General features: G+C 44.9%; 1 protein-coding gene across 2 annotated transcripts in view; it reads right to left on the bottom strand.

The window, feature by feature from the left end:
• mgat4a (alpha-1,3-mannosyl-glycoprotein 4-beta-N-acetylglucosaminyltransferase A) overlaps positions 1-19,331 on the bottom strand; it is a 36,451-nt gene that overhangs the window by 12,545 nt on the left and 4,575 nt on the right. For both annotated transcript variants that reach the window (XR_013968675.1, XM_080839893.1), the window contains exons 3-4: positions 4,569-4,736; positions 4,117-4,257 (exon numbers count right to left, since the gene is read on the bottom strand). Coding sequence is in view for 1 of the 2 variants with exons in the window: in XM_080839893.1 (XP_080696019.1) it covers positions 4,117-4,257; positions 4,569-4,736 (309 nt within the window). In the remaining variant the exon portion in view is untranslated. The remainder of the gene's footprint in view (positions 1-4,116; positions 4,258-4,568; positions 4,737-19,331) is intronic.

Below are 19,331 nucleotides of genomic sequence, written 5' to 3'. Positions count from 1 at the left end.
CAAGGCTATTCACCAGTGCTGAAAACCAAGGCTATTCACCACTGCTGAAGACCGAGGCTATTCAACAGTGCTGAAGCCGGAGGCTATTCACCAGTGCTGAAGCCCGAGGCTATTCACCAGTGCTGAAGCCCGAGGCTATTCACCAGTGCTGAAGGCTGAGGCTGTTCACCAGTCCTGAAGACCGAGGCTATTCACCAGTGCTGAAGCCCGAGGCTATTCACCAGTGCTGAAGGCCGAGGCTATTCACCAGTCCTGAAGACCGAGGCTATTCACCAGTGCTGAAGTGGGAGGAAAAGCCTTGGGCTGGCCCCAGAGAGGGGCAAGGCTGTATCCTTACAGCGGGTCAGCTAAGGATAGGCTTCCTCCTCACACAAAGATATCAGCCCATCTCTCCCACTGAGAGTCAATGGAGCCAGAGATCCCTTTTCCTCAAGGGTTGGGGTGTGTGTGTCCGTGTCCCAGACATGCTTTTCTCCCCCTCACACACGCAGACATGTTTCCTCATTTGTCTTGTTTACATCACACACAACAAAAGCTGGCAGCAGAGTCTGGCACCCAATCAGTGAAGCCGGCCCTGATGAGATACACATCACGTTTTTAGGTCATGGTACGGTTTCGGTATCTTTATTTTTAAGAATAATTTTAAAGATAAATAAATTAAATCACCCTTTAGGGCTGCACATCTTTGGCTATAAATACTCCAACTGCTCGTTATTACCTCCGCCAAGGTTTTAGGTGCAGTTTGTTTGTTAGTTTGTTTGTCTGTATAAGCAGGATTACACAAAAATGACCAACAACTACATGAAAGGTGTAGCATGGACTATGGAATAACCCATTACATTTCAGAGCGGGTCCGACTCATGGTGCGCTTCCGCAAATTTAGTTTCACTTTTTCTTCAACATTTGGCCTGGAAAGAGGTCTGAGCTCCCCGAGTGCCCTTCTAGTTTCTTTGATTTGTTTTTTAAACCATGAAAACCGTGCAACAGTGAAAGATTTTTTTTTCGCTAACGAGGGCGGGAATCCCATTTGTGCTTCAGGTTCTGGAAAGGGCTTTCATCATTTCATAAGCAGAACTGTGTATATGAATGCATGTGGATGACCCCCAAAATAGTTTGTAAGGTTGATAACTGCATAATGTTGTAATTGTATGCACATGTGGGTGTGGGTTTGTGTTTGTTTGGAGGTAGGAGGTTGAGAGGGTGTTTTTGTGTGTGAAAGAGCCAAGTGGAAGCATGGTCATGCCTGAGCAATGCTCTCAAACTTACAAAATGTCTTCAAATTTTCACCTCCCACAGAGAGAGAGAGAGAGAGAGAGAGAGAGAGAGAGAGAGAGAGAGAGAGAGAGAGAGAGAGAGAGAGAGCTAAGTAGGCTGAAGGATGAAAGTATTATGGAAAGGGAATAAAAGAAAAAGTCTGAACCACCCAATCCTTCTCTTCTCTACATCCATCCATCCTTTTCTCTCTTTGCCATAAAGGCAGGAGAGTGTGTAACCTGCAGGGCTTCTGATGGTATGATATGAGAGAGAGAGACAAAAAGCGAGGTGAGAGATGAGAGAGAATCTTAACAGCCTCCAGCTCCCAATACTCTCATCTCTCCTCCTCACAGCAGAGTGAAGTGCAAGGCAAGGTGCTCAGAGGATGGGACACAAAGTCTTTCAGCTTCACAGAAGAAATATAATGAGAGAGAGAACAAGTGAAGAGAGAGAACATTCACAGCTTGGGACTCCAAAGAGCTATGCTTACTGAGTTAAAACAGACACACACACACACACACACACAGACAAAGAGAGCACACTTAAAATTGCTCATCTCTCCTGGTTGTACTGTGTGCACAGTGGTGTTCTTCTCCATCTTTTCAGTGTCTGCTTCACAGCTCACCTGTCATCCCTCCGGCTGTGAAGGTGTGTGTGTGTGTGTGTGTGTGTGTGTGTGTGTGTGTGTGTGTGTGTAAATGTGTTAGTACGTGCGCGTGTGTGTGTGTGTGCATGAGTGGGGGCACACATTTCTCTAGAGCGCGTGGGTGCGTAGAGTCCCGTCTTGCCCTGAGGACGTGGGATTCTGTGTCTCGGGGGTGCTGGACGAAAGCAGATGTCCCAATTTGAGAGTCTAAAAATAGCCACCCCAACCCCAATCACCACACCTCCCTCATCAGACGCGAGCCAATAAAGAGCCCTCGCATCTCGATGCCACATGACTGACGCAGCTGAGGAGGAGACACGACCCTACGAGGAGGCTCTGCCACAGCTCGCTGGAGATCAAAGGCACCCAAATACATGAGCAACCTTCGCTGAGAGGAGATCTACAGCAGCACTGATACAACACAGTGCGTTACCAGCTATATATAACCCTCTCTGGCGTAGTTCTTGGGAGGCGAAAACAACATTCCATTACTGAGAATCACATGTGTGTGTTGTTATTCACATGTGGATTGGATGTCAGTAGCACATGGGGGGCCCCGGCCATAGGAAACATAGGATGTCAGCGAGCCACTGTTCCACCGGCAATAAACACACACAAGAATAGGTCCCGCAACAATTGAGGGCTTTCTAGAGAGTAGGCTAATGGGGTAAAGGGATACATGAAATCCTGTCATGCTGGGAACATTCTTGCCATCATCTAGTCATTTCATCCACACCCCTTTGCTTTTGTCTTCTGAGGAGCAATCACCTGCCATATATGCTTACCTCCAGGATGTGGGCAGGTGGGAAGGCCGTTGGGGTGACACAAAGGGGAATTCTGTGACGCACACAGAGAATGCTGGTGTTCCCTGCCCCCAGCTCGGTTATTTTTTTTGCCCCCTAAATGCTTCCACCCCTCTCTCTCTTTCTTTCTTTCTTGCTCTCTCTCACACACACACACACACACACACACACCACACACACATACATCACACACACAACCCTGTCCTGGAGGGGGTATAATCCTCTTAGGTGAACCCGATCTTGCAGCCCGTGGTATGCAGTGGAAGAAGGGGGGGGAGACAATAGGCTGTGGAGCCCCAGACCCAGACAAACGCGCCCCCCCACCACCGGTTCCGCTCTCCTGTGCCCCAAACATGCGCCCCCCCTACCCCCAGTCCCGCTCTCCTGTGCCCCAAACACAGCTAAGCGTGAAGCAGGCTGACCCTGAGACTGGCCCTGCCTGCACACCCAATGAACAAGGATAAGAATCTACCAGGATAGAAGATGCTATGAGTAATACAGGCAGTACTACAGCTCAACTGGTATAGCGAGATGCTAACAACATCAAGGTCATGGGTACCTTGGGAGCAAAGATACTGATGAAGATGCATATCTATACTGTACTGCAAGTGGCTTTGGATGAAAGTTGCTACGACATGAATGATTGTAAATGCTACCGTGATACCGTAATTCCCTGACTATTTACATTGTACTTTTTAAACATTACAACATTACATATTGTTGCAAATTCCACTGCAAGCATGTCAGAAGATTTCCATTCATGGTACTAGCTGCAGTAAATAATAATGACAGTAAATGATACTGATCAAAGTCTGCCTGGTAGTCTGAATATGGGTGTTTATCCCACTATCTGTGAACTAATCTGAGCCTGTCTGTGTGTGAGTCGTAGATAATTGAGTGTCTGCATGCTTGTGAGTCTACCTGTGTGTCTGTGAGGCAAACAAGAACCTGTGTAACATGACACTCCTTACAAAATGGCAGCAGACATACAAGATGTCATATTAGATGTCTGACAAGAGTTGTGTTGTCACTTTGTTATTGTTACTCATTATATTCTCAGTGTCTACCTTGTGCTAGACTAAAGAGGCTGACAAAACCACAAAGCTAAGTCTTCAATGAGGTCTGATGTGTACTGTGTGGAGGGGACGGGAGAAAGCCTGATCACACCATCTGGTAATCTGTGAACTGTGCCACTCTTGGCAGGCGAAAGTAGTCAAAAACAAGGACAGTTCTATTGGGAACATGGAAGCACATTGTGCAGCACTGGTACATCAGCAGTGGTACATGATGACCTGCCAACTCAACTGAGTTTATGATCATAATTATGAATGTGTACAGTGAGTAGAGAGAGTGAATGAGAGAGTGTGAGGCGAACAGTGAAAGGGGGAGGGGGGGGTCTTGAGAGAAACTCACCTCCCGTTCGTCCCTGGCCCACCTGGACAGCAGGGTGCAAGCTGCCCTCATTGTTGAGCAGGTGGGGCATGTGGTGGTAGATGTTTGGCACCTGCAGAGGTTTCCTGTTGGACAGCTCCTTGAGCAGCTTCTGAGTCTCATCTAGAGGGGCACAAAACTCCTCTATCAAAGCACCCCTCCCATCACATCACAACATACATGGCCGGGCCACTCTGCATCACCTGCACATTCAATAAGCAGGGGCAGGTTTGGTGGATGCAATCCTAACTGAATTTACTGCCACTTTTAAAAGGTTATGTGAGGGTCTAAATGTGTTACTCAGTTCACCAGTTCACCAGTAAACCAGTATGTTTGTGTGTGTGTGTGTGTGTGTGTGTGCATTGCATGTTAAGATATGTATATGTGTGAGCATGAACGGGTGTGTGTGTGTGTGTGTGTGTGTGTGTGCAAACCTGAGAAGTTGGCGAGGGCGTCCTTACTGCCATTGGTCTCGGCGATGGCGCGTCTGAACTGCTCCAGTATGTTGTTGAGCTCGGAGGAGCGCTGCAGGGTGCGCTGCTCCGCCACACGCAGCCTCTCCCGCAGAGCATGGAACTCCCGCTGGTACGCCACTAACTTCTCTGATCAGAGCAAAACAGACGGGGGTAAAGGAAGAGAGGGGGGAGAGGGAGAGCGGGAGAGGGAGAGAGAGAAATGTTATTTTCCCTTCAATTTCTTCTTTCATTTTGTTTTTTGGATAGCAGTTGATCAGCAAGATTTTAAAAGACTCAATCTTCGTCTCTTAATTAGTTTCCCTGTGATGCCCAACACTACTCGATGGGCTGCTAACCCCCCCTCAGTGGTTCTGCCCTACACTCCTCGATGGGCTGCTAACCCCCCCTCTCAGTGGTTCTGCCCTACACTCCTCGATGGGCTGCTAACCCCCCCCTTTCAGTGGTTCTGCCCTACACTCCTCGATGGGCTGCTAACCCCCCCTCTCAGTGGTTCTGCCCAACACTCCTCGATGGGCTGCTAACCCCCCCCTTTCAGTGGTTCTGCCCTACACTCCTCGATGGGCTGCTAACCCCCCCCCCCCTCTCAGTGGAGCGGGTGACTACATACCAGTTAGCATCATCTCCTGACTCGCCAACATGCCCTGAACCCTTCACTGTGGGCGACTCTCCGACATTCAAAGCAGGAATGCAGCAACCACATTACTCCTCACTCTACAACAGGAGCTTTCCTTGGGCAGTGGCTTTATTTTAGGGTCTCACGTTTTTGGCTATGCTAGATATGCCAGTATAACTGGTTTACACACAGAGAAAACGTGTTAGGTGAGAAATGTAAACAGAGGGAGTTAACAACGAGGAATGGAAGAGAAAAGGAAAGAAAGAGAAATAATAACAGAACGACAAAAGTCTAAATGTCGTTGTGAACGGATACCTTCTGCTTTTAGAGATTAGGTTTGAGGGGATAAAAAAATTATAAAACACTTGCGCATTTCAGAGAATAGTGTGGGTGTTCAAGTGTGTCTGTGTGTGGGAGAAAGAGTGAAGACAGATACACGAAGAGTGGGGAAGACAGATAGTGTCTAAGAAACAGCGAGAGAACGAGAACATTTGAATACTGTTAGTAGGTGGGCAAATCCAGCAAAGACAAAGTGAAATTCTTTGGCTTTTACTCGGTAAAGGGCTGACATGTTCGAAGGGGCAGGCTGACTACTGTGTGATTTATTGGGTGACATTTGGAGAGGTATTTTGCCCTGTGCTCCACAAACAGCACTGGTATTCACCACTTCTCTGAGCTCCATCAGTCTGCTTCACTCCAGCTCCGTCTCTTTGGAATGATCAACAGAAACTCTCATTCATGCCCTGTTCAGCACTTCAAACAAAGGAATTAGACTGTTCATACCTTCACCACGTAAAGTTCACAAACCTAGGAAAGGCCATAAAATATGTGCACGGTCTCTTTCTCTTATCCTAATTTATACCAATGCTTCAACCAGGGTTCAACCCACGTCGATTTTATGACTTAAAGGGTTAACTCACGTTATCAACTCTTCGGACCAGGGTAGATTTCAATGTGAAAGGCACAACCCAGTTTGCCAACAGCCAGGGGAGGGACAAATGAATCTCACTGGTTGCAAATGGGGGTCTTGACACAATTGTCAGATAAACAAAGGTGCCATGTCAACAGAAATGTTTTCAAATATATTGGTGGTGATTAACCATCAATGAAGATATCTAGCAAGATTCAGAAGTACTGGAGCGCCTGGCCGTATGTGGTGAGGTAGAGCTCAAAAGGACGCGACGGTGAGAGACAGCAACTCTGTCTACAGAAATAATGCTGAATAAGAACAGTATCTGCAGTTCACAAAAGTATTGTAAATATTGCAAAAAGACACGTTGTTTCAAGTTACTAATACTCTAGGTCATCCGGTATAAATGTTCATGGGTCATGAAAATTAGCTCCATTGTAGGATGTCCATATTTCTCATACTTGTTTTGCTTGAACTGAATCTGCCGCAGTTGATTTAACTGGAAATGGGTCTTTAGTGCATTTCGAGTCAAATATACTATACTACTATAGCCTATAAATGCAAATGGAGAGATGGGTGTGCAGATTGATTTAACCTGTTAGCAGGTGCAAGAGACAAACAAAAACAATTGTGTGAAACAAAGTCAGTCAAAGCACACTGTTTTTCTGCAATTAAAGAGACTAGTGAGACTGCTTTATTTCTGTTAATGAAACATGGAATATATTTATTTATATAATTATGTCTCTTCTTAAACATAGTTCGTTCTCTCTGGACATAAAACGATACGTCTTTAGTTGTATTTCTGTTAAGTGGATGAATGTGTTGATGAAAAATGCAGAATCTGAACATTAAAAATAGGCTACACATAATTCACTGGACCACTGTAGTGACGTTGGCTGCTATGGTGTCACAGACGAGAATGGCAGAGTTGGTCAGCTCTACATCGCACACTTGGTTGCATGACGTGGTTTTCAACTTGAACGGCTTCAGTGGTGCACGAATCTCACAAGCTGCAATTACATCTGGCATCATCTTGAGGTCAACATCATTCCTTTTCATCAAATAATGCCACTGTCTTTTCAACCGCCCAAAGGCATTCTTAACCACCATCCTAGCCGAACTGAGGGTGTGGGTATATTGAGACGGTGCAGCTGAGAGTTCATGATGCGGGGTGAATCCTTTCATAAGCCAGGGCTTGAGGGGGTATGCTGCATCACGCTTCGTCAGCAATTTCATTACATCATTCTCTGGCAACAAATCCAACTAGAGACAATAACTGATGGATGTCTACACGATCAACGATGTTCATGACGATTGTTTTTGCTGTGCTGTTGGCTCTATGCAGGAAGTATATAATGTAGATAACAACTCCACAGAAAATTACGTTTAAATCCCTGCCCATTTCCAGCTGGAGAGCGCACACACACACACACACACTCACAGGTGTTGAGGGTCATTGTGACCTTTACGGAGTGAAACACAGGTATGGGTGAAAGCCCCTAGATTCACACTATTTATCTTACACTATGAATGCACACAAAATGGGTGTGTCAGGGTGACAGGAGGAAAGCTTGCTCACTACATGTTTACAGTAAAGGACACAGCCACACACACACACCAGCCAGTGGAGAACAGGGACAGATATTAACAGGAAGCCAGAGACAGATGGAAACATATAGGCCTTCATAAATACACCACAAACACCCACATACACACACACACACACACACACACACACACACACACACACACACACACACATAAGCGCGGCAGCAACAAGGAGAGTGCTTGAAGACAGGCATGTTGCTCCAGCTGCAGAGCCTCCGGCCTAAGCGCCTGTTGAGCATTGCAGGATGATGCGTGTACAGATGTATGTGTGTGCGTGTGTGTGTGTGTGTGTGGGCAGGCAATGTTATTTAGTGCAGCAGCTGCTGCTGTCTTCCTAAAGGCACTGCTACTAAACCACATGGGATTAGTAGAGGTGGCTTTCACACACATGCCCCAACACACACACACAAACATACACATTTACACACAGACACATGCATGCACACACACACACACACACACACACACACACACACACACACACACATGGAGAGAGACAGTCTTTGTCTCAAATTTTACATACATATGCTTTTACATAAACAGGGGGGAAAAAACATTGAGCAGCACTGAAATTCCTGCATGAAGCTTAGCTGCAGCCAAAGGATAAAGCAGACGCAGACACAGAGAGAGACACTTATACCTCATTCACACTGAAATCCATTTATTCCTCACCATTTTACTGTTAGGATGTTGTGTGCAAATTGCAGTAAAACTGTAAAGTCGAACTGTCAATCTATCCCCTGGCCTCCTAGTAGCATTAACAGTGGTCTTCTGACACGGCTCCAGTTGGAACGGGAACCGCTGAATTAACAAAATTAAAAAAGGGCAGGGGATGGGCAACTCCCTTCCCTCTCCCTTCATTGGTATCAGTCAGCCCTTTCCCCATGACCCATTAGCTCTCTCAGAATTGTTTGTTGTCTATGTGAAGCCATTTCACATCATCCGCAAGTGGTTGTGATCTTTTCGTTTCAAAGACTTTTATTGGCAAACTGATTTTCAGCCATCTTTTCTTCAGGCTATGCAGCAAACGGTGTTTCCTGGCTTCCTAGTAGCTATGCTAGTTAAGTAGGTAGCTAGCTAAGGGAACTTTTAAATAACCTTAAACGGTTTTAATGGCTGAGTTCCATTTACATGAAAGGATAGCTAGTTACAGCTGACATTGTGGTCTCCTTCATTTAACTTCTAAATAAAATGATGATAAGAAAAGGTAGAAACCCTCATGGTACCTCAATACATAAGTTTAACTTGGCAGCTAATTAACACACCCTAGCATCTACCGACTGTTAAGATGGTTCTCTAGGCTAGGGATAGATACCTTGTTCATAACTAGGTTAACCGGCATAAGACCTTGCATGTTTCACCCGTCTCACGGAAGTGCATGCCCAGTAGCATCCTGTTAAATAGTCAGGTGGAATACTCCACGCCTATGAATTCACCGAAAATGTGTTATCAGTCTATCTAAGGCTTTACACACTCAGGTTCAGGACCACAACCACACATATCACCTCCTCTAGTGAGAAGAGACTGGGGAATGAGTCGTGTGAGTGTGTGTGTGTTTATATATAAGCAGGCTTTTAGCTAGGATTTTTTGAGGGGGGGTCCATTTTGTAATTGAACCTAACGCGGCGAAGCCCCGGTGACCCAGCAAAACTAGGGGGGTCTGGGGGCATGCTCCCCCATAAGATTTTTTTTTTAAATAACCTTTTAAATAGTGTCCTCTAGTGGGTTTAAGGAAGATAAATTAACAAATTTAGATTTATTATATGGCATAAACATATTGAAGACATCCGCTGAGATTTTGTTTTGGATATGTGTGAAGCAGGAGCACCCTGACCTGGGAGAGAAAGCTTAGGAGCAGCTATACCCTTTGCCTCCACATATTTATGTGAGGCCTCCTTCTCTGCAATGACTGTGATCGAAACAAAGCTGAGAAACAGACTGTGCATGGAGAAGAGCCTAATCACAGCAGTTGCCTCCTTTTTTTTTTTTGAAAATAACCTTTTAAATAGTGTCCTCTAGTGGGTTTTAGGAAGAGAAATTAACAAATGTAGATTTAAAATATGGCACAAAAAGACATCTGCTGAGATAGGTGCTAATTATAGTTAATGTCAGATATCCTCTGTTCAATTTTCAAACTCTCCCTCACTATATGACTTTTTTTGCTCGAGCAATATTCCATGACAAATGATACGATGCCAACGTGACCGTTTCAGAGTACTTCGTACATTTAAAAAAAAAAAAAAAAGCCGAGTCTGTTTCTCTGTCTGACGTTTCAATTCTAAGTATGTACCTTGTGCTTGCACAGCTCTGTGCCTTCCTTTAGGAACTCCTGGGCTATGTTAGCATTGTGTGTGGAGAGAAGGCGCTGTCAGGCGCTCCAAGTTTGAGGCTTTAAAATGCGACAGTGACGTCTGGCATATTAAGCAGAGGGGTTTTCCATTTCTCTCCGCAAAAAATTCCTTCCATTCAGGCAAGAACGTGCGGTGTTTATCTTCATATTTTCGTATAGCTTTACGCTTTGCTGGATCCATGGCATTCTTTCAGTAGCTACTGCTGCTAGTCTGGCTAGTAACTCTCTGCGACTGGGTGCACACATTAGAATGTTCCATGTTTGGAACATTAACGTTACTTGAAGACATCTCTCAAGATCGCGTGATGACACAATATACATGAATAAATACCCCATTCAAATCGGACAGCTTTTTGTCTGTATTTCGTGCAAAATATGCATTTTAGATGTTTATTTTACAATATGAAAATTCTGTACACCAAGAGAAAAGTCAGTGAGCAGCACTCGCGCTGGAGCCGAGCCACATGTCAGCCGGCAAAGAGCTGCATGCGGCTCGCCACCCCTAATAGCGGTAAACTGTTGTTTTACGTGTTACAACGTGATTACGCTCATTAACGTTTGAACAATGTTGAGAGTTATTGTGAACACGTTTTAAAAAAGTTTGACTGAGTGAAAAAAGGGACGAAAAACTTAAGGCGTCTGTAGGGCGTCTGCCTAAAAGTACTGCGTCCAATTTCTTATTATTTTATAACAGTGCGTCCAAAAGACGCACGGACGCATGCCTAGCTAAAAGCCTGTATATAAGTGTGGTCAGAGTTGTAAACAGTCAAAGTCCAGCTCCTCGCCCACCTCTAACAGGGCAGCTTTCTGCGGTGTCTGAATCCACGCTCTGTTGGCCAGGTCTGACACTCTTAACACCACCAAAGCCACTGAACGCCTAGTGACTGCCTTCCTGCTCACACACACACAAACACACACAGCAAGGTGAGTTACAGGCCTCTCTTTTGTGCTGCTCTTGAGGGGTTACTCTGCTAGTGCAGGGGGAAATATGAGGCAGTTTTCAAGTGAGAGAGAGACATGTCCTTTAAAATGTATGAGCACCAAACCAGATTAAAGTCTTTTTTTAAGAAGACTCTAAGTTCTAATTGAACTGCTGTAAGATCCCAGACTTCCCAGCACTTCACCTATCAGGTGATAAAAGACTGGTATTTTAACTTGAGTGGTAAGATTATAACAGTCATTTTACAACATAAGTGATTTTCAGAATATAAAACAATGTGCTGGAATTAAGACTTTAAATGTAGATGAGAAACACAAGGGCCGTGAGTCACTGCTAATATGTGGATATTAGTCAAATGTAGCCTACATCAATATGACTATTGGACATGAACATTTGTACTTGTGGGAGTGTGTGTGTGCTCAATGCTACAGGTGTTGGCTTTCGTCCGGGGCTGCCCTGACATTTCATTCAAATGTAGTCTGGCTCTTCAAGGACAGAGAGTGGCAGAGGACGAGTGGAGGAGAGAGAGAGAGAGAAAGAGTGGGAGAGGACGAGTGGAGGAGCTAGAGAGAGAGAGGACGAGTGGAGGAGAGAGAGAGAGGGAGATGGAGAGAGAGATAGAGAGAGAGATGGAGAGAGAGATAGAGAGAGAGATGGAGTGGACGCTCATAAGAAAGGACAGGAGAGCAGAGGAGAGAAGGAGGAGGGTAAGCGTTGGGGGCAGGGTCAGCCATTATCCTAGCTTGAGCCTCTGTGTTTGGGTGTGCCGCATTACCAGGAGTAATCACTACAGCCGCTAACCAGATTAGCAGATAAACCACATACATATTCTTAATCTTGTTATCTGCCTTTTAAATTCTCTCTTTGTCTGTCTCTGAGTCTGCCAACTCTCACCAGGTGGGGCTATGGACGGCTGAGAGGCACGTTTCCCAGAATCCCTCTAATGCCCACAGCAAGTAAGTAGAAGCAAGATCTGAAAATCTCAAAGCTATTCTAAAATTAGACTTCAGGAAGAAGGGAGGCACAAAAAATCCTCTGGGAAAAGCTACATCAGCAAAAACATCAAATAAAACACAAACTTGCACGCCCTTGAAGCGGATCATCTGTAGCATTTCTCCAACAGGCTGTTGCTGCTTGGGGCTCTTGTCCTCTGTGACGCACAGCTGGGACGGAGGCTGCAGCTGACCTGGTTTCTATCACATGGATGGCCTTCCTCAAAGTGTCCGTGTCCCAGACCACATCGACTAACAGCAGGGCCCACAAGGGAGTCCATACGTGCAGCCACCATGATGATGGGGAAGGGGCGGGGGGGTCCTAATACACAGGGGCTGTCCTCCTTACAGTCAGGCTTCTGGGGGTTCAAATTACCCTTCACAGCATCTGTGGCCAGGCCGTATCTATCTCTCTCTATCCATCTATCTGCTTAATAATGTATTTGCTGCTTATTGATTTATCAATTAGAGTTGGAGGATGGAGTTTCTAAGAATGGGGTTTTCCTCAGAGAAAAAGGGAAGGAGGGGCACACTCATCACTTCCTCCATGTGCTCAGGACATCTCTCTACTGACAGCGTTATGACAGCCGCTGCACAAAGGCAGGCAGTCATAGAGTGTTTGAATAAAAAGTAGCGTTGACACTGATTTTTGGTTTGGCGATATAATATACTTACACTTCAACAACAATCAACATGAAACTTGGTATGGTTGTAGCCTTACAATGGCTCATGCAGAATGGAAGGTTAGTGTCCCTAGGTGTGCATTTCCATTCCTGCTAGCACCCCCCGAAATGGTTTAGGGGTCAAAGCACTTTTTGAGCAATACCTCGAAAAGCAATACTTTGAGCAATACCTATTTTCATGGCAAGCTGGCCTTTAGAAGCCACACTACCCTAGATTGTTACAATTCATTTGCGGAGTGGCACCACCACCTAGTAAATATGTATATCGTTTAAAAGAAGAATACAGTACTTCACTAGCCAATATCTTGTCATGTAAAGGTTCAACCTTCCTGCATCACTATCACATTTTATGGATGCCCGCCAAACTTCCTGAAGGGCTCACTGCAACTGACACATTTCAATATCTCAAGAACCACCTAAGATAAAATTAAGAAATTTGGTATGCTTAGAACTTTTTGTTGCTAGGCTACAGTTGCTCGTCTCCTAAATTTCAATCATAATTGTCGATACTTCTACACTTGTATGTAGCATTTCTTCCAGGCTATGCATTGTATGGAAACATATTGTTTCCTTCAACTAATAATTCTATATTTTATACAGATTATTCATGAATTTTATCAAGTAATATTGTTGCTTGTATACATGTCAATTTCACAAAATACTCCAATTTAGCACAAGAATGAATATGCTACAAAGTCACACTCATCCTCATTTCCACTAAACAAGTCACAAAACCACAGAGAGCAACCCACAGACCTACTCCACACCCTATCAGTGTACATTATAATGTTCACTCAGAATACAACAAACGTTTAGTTTATTGTCTCCGGAAATGTAATCGGTCAAGATAACACATTTTTCATGAAACAAAATATTGCACAGAACAAAATTGCTCATTCTCTAACTTTCTGCAGCAGGCAAATTGCGATACGTCTAGTTGGTAGCAGTAGTAACAACAGTAGCATTATAAGAACTTTCAGAATCAAGGCAGTAGTCTGGTAAACTATCAGAGTGAGATGTGTGTAGTTTGATCAACAGGTCTATGCAACTAAGCCCTTTTGGACATTCAAAAACCGCAAATGTTCCGTGGTAGCCCAATCTGCCACCTGTTGCGTCAACAAAAGCCACCTTCTGTACTTTTAACTCATATTAATAGCTTGTCATTTTAATTCAGACCACGGATGACATCCTACAGGGAGGGAAATAAAAACGATATCAAAAGAGCAAAGAAGGTGGGGCCACAAGAACAGAACGTGATAATGCTAATCTTCACTTTGCCAGGCTAGCCGTTATTCAGATAAGAGAAAGCTAAAGACAGAAGGTGTGCAAGACTACGGTGCGGTGCCTCCAGCTTCACCATGGCCATCTAAATGGCTCCAACCAACCATCTAATAGTGGCTGCAGACAAAAGCCAACAATCAAGTCTACCAGCTCTGGCTCCAAAACCGTCTGGTAGGGTGCATCAAAATACACAGTTCCAGCATATTGATCTGTCTGGGTGCTTAAAGTGTTACCATCCATGCAAAAACTGGGGGGAAAACCAGTGCAAAAAATGCAAAATGCTGTGTTCCACCTCTAAATCTCAATGAATTTTCCCAAAACTTTGCAAAAGTCATTTTTATGGGTGTCCGAAGTAAATGCAACCCCAGACGGTTTGAAATGTTGAGATTTCATTTTTGCATTGCAATTTGATGCACCCTGATGTGTGGGCCTATTGATGTGGTCTGGTATGTGAAGTCCACCCAAATCTAACACAACTGAGCTCTCTTCACTTCATGTCCTTCACATACCAGAGGACAATATGGGCTTTTATTGTATTACAGTGGAATAAAGGCTAACCAGTAACTTCCCGCTTGCTGTCACACATGAAGAGGAAACAGTTGACAGAATTCCAGTGCCTTCAGATGAAAGCTGTGGCATAGGCAACCTGAGCACCTACCTGGGTTGGTAGAAGACAAATGATCACTAAGAATCCTTTAGGTCTTGTGTTTAAAACCCCACCAAAATAACCTTTTCTCCTTTCAGAGCCCCAACTACAGTTATGAGCAGGGCAGAATCTTCGCCTGCTTGCTCAGGGCTGGCTGAACTACAAAGCTCTGGACGCTGACAGTAGAACTGTGGCCAGGAGCCCCTGGAAGCAGTCAAACCCCTGCCAGTCAATGGCCAATAAAACAGGCCCTCCAAACAGAACTATGAAAATATATCAGAGGACCAGATAAAAATGGCCTCACATGAAAAAAACCACAACTGTTTTGTTTTGACAAGGAGATTCAGTTGTGCAAATAAAATAGCGTGATTTTCAGGAAGCCTGGGGTGGGGGAACCCAAAGGTCTTCAACAGGAAGCAAATCTGCTTGGCAATGTTGCAAGCGCAGTGTAAAGCAGGAGAATGTGTCACCAACAGGATGTGCTGCTTCTGCCTTGAGATTCCATGGCCTTTGCATGGCACTGGGAGTGGCAGGGTTATCACTGGGTGAGTGTACACACACACACACACGAACGGGCAAAACAGCACACAAGGAACTAAGAAATATACAAGTGCTGACCTTTGTATCTGTGCCGTATACCGCATACACACATATGTTCAAGGGTTACCCTCACTAAGGGTGAGTGTGCTGCAGTCCATGCACACACAAACACCTATAACGCGTTTGGAATTTTTAAATTCTGGAATTTAGATTTTAATTGAAAAATACAACTACAACAAATTGCAGTGCAGAAAAATTCAAGCATCAAAAATGCAATTTTTTTTTCCTTCTTTTTTGTGTCACATTGCAATGCAGAATAACTAAAAGTACTGTTACTACAATATGTTTTCATTTACTTCACGTAATTCAAGATGCCATTTTGCAATGAGGACATCTGACACAGTTATACTTCCATGTGTCACTACTTGTGCATATATGCATCTGTATTACAGTGTCAGACTATCTTCCTTCAGGAAAGCTCACCTCCGGTGTTTTGTTTATCTCCTATCCTAGCTGATGGCAGCCAATGTGTTTTGGGAAGACAGTGAGCTCCAGGCAGGTTTCCAAAACAAGCATCCACAAAATTGATTGAGTTATTTTAGCTTTTGCCTCTACAATTTTGTTTATGCTTGGCAACTGAAATTCCTTCTAGTTCTTTAGAGGAAGTCAATCTGATGGGGCTAACAATACAAAAGTCAAGACCATTGTATGGGAAAAGCAAGGAGGAAGCTAGGCTAAGGGTGTGCCGAATTGAATCATGTAAATATAAAAAAAATGTGTGGCTGGCTGTGGCCATTAATGCATATCTCTGCATTATACCAAGTCACCACCACAGCTTTGCATAGGATAGGCTATGTTACATTATGCCCTTGGAAGGGGGGTGACATGAATAAGCTCTGTGCTCCATATACTTCAGCAGATAGAGTGTTAGTTAAAAATGAACTTCAAACTTTGCCTCGGACTCCGGAGTTGTGCAAGTATCTCTTCATTCAATATGCATATCGAGCTCAATCGTATCTTGGCACGCAAGAGAGAAGACAAAGTTAAACACATCACACACAAGGTTTGTATAGGTTGAAGTTGCCCTTCTCTGAGATGTCCACATGGTGGGTTTCCACATCTGAGGACATCTTACTAGGCTTTTTGCAACGTTGCGTGTACAATGTTCTAGATTTAGATGTAGTACACATAGTCTATCTTTACAGCTTCTGCTTACGTACACTAAAGTTTTTAGCACACATACGAAGGTCAGCACTTAAGAGACAAAGGCATGTGATTGACTATAATCAGGCGTGTGGTAGAGTTTTACATTTCTCTATCAGTAAGTGTTGCCCATACTATTGGGAGCAGGGGTGAGTGGGTATGAGGTTGATTAAATGTACATCAAACCAGGGCAACCAAGCTGGGGTGTAGGGGCAGCTTCCATCACACGACACAGAGCTGGACTCTCTTGATAAGGTCATGGAGGGGGAAATGGGGACGTCACAGAGGAATGGTTTTCTGACAAATGCAAAACTGCTTTAATAGACAACCTTTCAGGGGGGATGTGTAGACCAAGCAGGTGACAAGTGGTTTAAGTATCGCAATGTGAATGGCAATCTTGTCTAATACTAATACTCAAGAGAGGAAATTGAAGCTTAATCCTCCAGTTGTGTGTTAATTTTTAACCATTCCTTCATCAACCCACTCATCCACCCACCGGTCCATCTATGAATTTCTCTCACTGATCCATCCACAGGTACTTTGAGATGGTGCGAGCTCACATTAAGAATCTACTTTCAGGAACATCAGCAAAGCAACTGAAATGAAATCTCACAGACAGGAGTGCTTCCCAGTAAAGAGGATTTCGCCCACACACTCCTCCTACTACTCGAAAATATGGGTTTACAAATAAATAGGATTGAAAAATGCTGCATTTTTTAATAATCCCTGTCAATGAGCTCACTATGATCAAATGGACCCAGAGTTCTAGTAACCAATAGTGGAGAGGGGATGACCATAACAGATCAAAAGCCCTCACTGACAACCACAATGACAAATTATTAGTCACCCATTAGTCATCAATCATGTGAACAGCGGCTCATCTTAACATTAAAGCCATATGTGATATTGCAATGTACCAATCTATCCTCTGTTAATACATACGAGAATATCAGCAAGACAGAGAGAGGCAGCGATGGTGAGGGGAGAAGAGAAGAATGAAATCTACAAGGATTTGCCATCCTTGGGGAAAAGGGGTTAAGGAGAATTGCACAGTGATTGAAAGCGATGGTGAATTTACGGGCCCATCAGTCTGGTGGCGGAGCTAGGGAAAAGGGCAAGGACAGAATGAGACAGCACTGTCCCTCGCAAAGAGAAATGACAGCACTGAAGCAAGGACAGGAAGTGATTTCACAAGACCCAAGAGTGGTGGGAGGAGATTCTTCTGTCTGTATTCTAGGTACAAGACTGTTAAATGTCCTAGGTCTTCAGTGTGGTCATGTGTCTGTGTGTGAAAATCAGTTTTACTGTAGCACGGGTCATCTCTTCATCTTCCATCTAATTCTCATCGCTTCCCTCACATTTGACCTTTCTTTCTTTCTTTCCCTCCGTCCCAGAATCCCACCCTATCTCCTGGCTTCAAACTCGATCTCATTAACCCCAGATGTCGTGTCAGACAGGTCTCTCGTGTCCAGCCCGACCCCAGCTCCCAGCCATCACAATGCCAGGCCAGGTAGCCGTTTAGGACAGTAAGGGATCACCCGTCAGAGTCCCCATTCATTTTGATCTCACATCCCCGCCTTGCTGTCTCTCCCTCTCCCATTGTCTCTCTGGGGCGAGCTGCAGTAGAGAGTGCTGACAAGGAAGAAGACCTGCCACCATTGAGGCTACAGAACCTGGCCATGGTTTGCGCTGCATGTTTCTTTCCCGACTTTCTCTCAACTTTATATGCTTGTGTCAGGCTGGATTGTGTGATGTTTATGTCAGGCTGGATTGTGTGATGTTTATGTCAGGCTGGATTGTGTGATGTTTATGTCAGGCTGGATGGTGTGAAATCAGAGCTTCTGTTTTTAGAAGGTTTCTTGGAACCTGGACATGCTGCCAAATGATCATGATGAATGCAGATTTCCTAGTGGTTAGTTTTTAGAAACCCATTGTGGCCGAGTCAGTGGGAATGCATGGGCTCAAAATGACAGAAATAGTAGCACAAACACACCAACGACCATCCACCTGCATCTTATTGTGCCAGGAAAGATCACAGCGATAATGTCACCAAAAAAGAACAATATCCTAGGCCACATCAAAGAGGTACGAAGAGAGACACAATAGGGAGGAGAACAAAATAAATGGATTAATCCAAAACGGTGCCAGCAAAACACTTAGCTCCGAGCTGCTGTTCCCTGTACGCTCGTGCCGTTTACAGAACATCAAAGCCCAGGAGCTGAGACCACTTGGAACGGCACTGCAACACAAAGCAGGAGATGCAGAGATGGAGCAGGACAATGGAGGAGCACTCAAAAAAAGCACGGCAACGCCCAGGGCCATATGGAACAGAAATAAAACGGCACAGAAAAAAAATAACAACAGCACAAATGAAATCAGCTGGAGTGGTGGGGGAGGCACGGGAAAAAGAGTGGGTGTGAGGAAGAGAGATTAAGAACAAGTGAATGAGAAGAAAACTGAAAGAAGCAAGAATGATAGAGAGACAGCGAGTGTGAGAGAAAAGTAACAATCCACAGGGAATGAAATGTAGAGGCAGGGCCATGTGACCGGTCCGGGCCACCGCAGATGGGGGGGGGGGGGGGTGGGTGTACACAGGCAGGAGGGCTGACGGACCGAGAGAGCAGAGAGGAAGTGGGACAGGCAGGGCGCTGTCAACAGCCAGCAACCGGCGGTGTCACAATGGTCCAGTTTTCCTGCCTAATAAGGAGGAAAAATGCCGGAATGCAGGCTTAATGGCCGAGCAGGAGGAACGCTGGCTGAAAGGAGGCCTGTTCAGAGCCTTCTGGGCTTGGTCCAACACGAATGGCGAGCCAGGAGGAAGGTGCCACTTTCTGCTGTCATCCAGAGAACAGGGTGGTCCGGACCTTTCCCCGTTTTTTATCTCCCATCTCCTCCTTCACAAATACCCTCTCTCGGCTTTGTCATCTTCCTGCCTGCCATTGTTTGCCTACCTCA

This window comes from Sprattus sprattus (genome assembly GCF_963457725.1).
Source record: "Sprattus sprattus genome assembly, chromosome: 5".
In the NCBI taxonomy this organism is placed as follows: Eukaryota; Metazoa; Chordata; class Actinopteri; order Clupeiformes; family Clupeidae; genus Sprattus; species Sprattus sprattus.
This window is presented reverse-complemented; position numbering and strand designations above follow the sequence as displayed.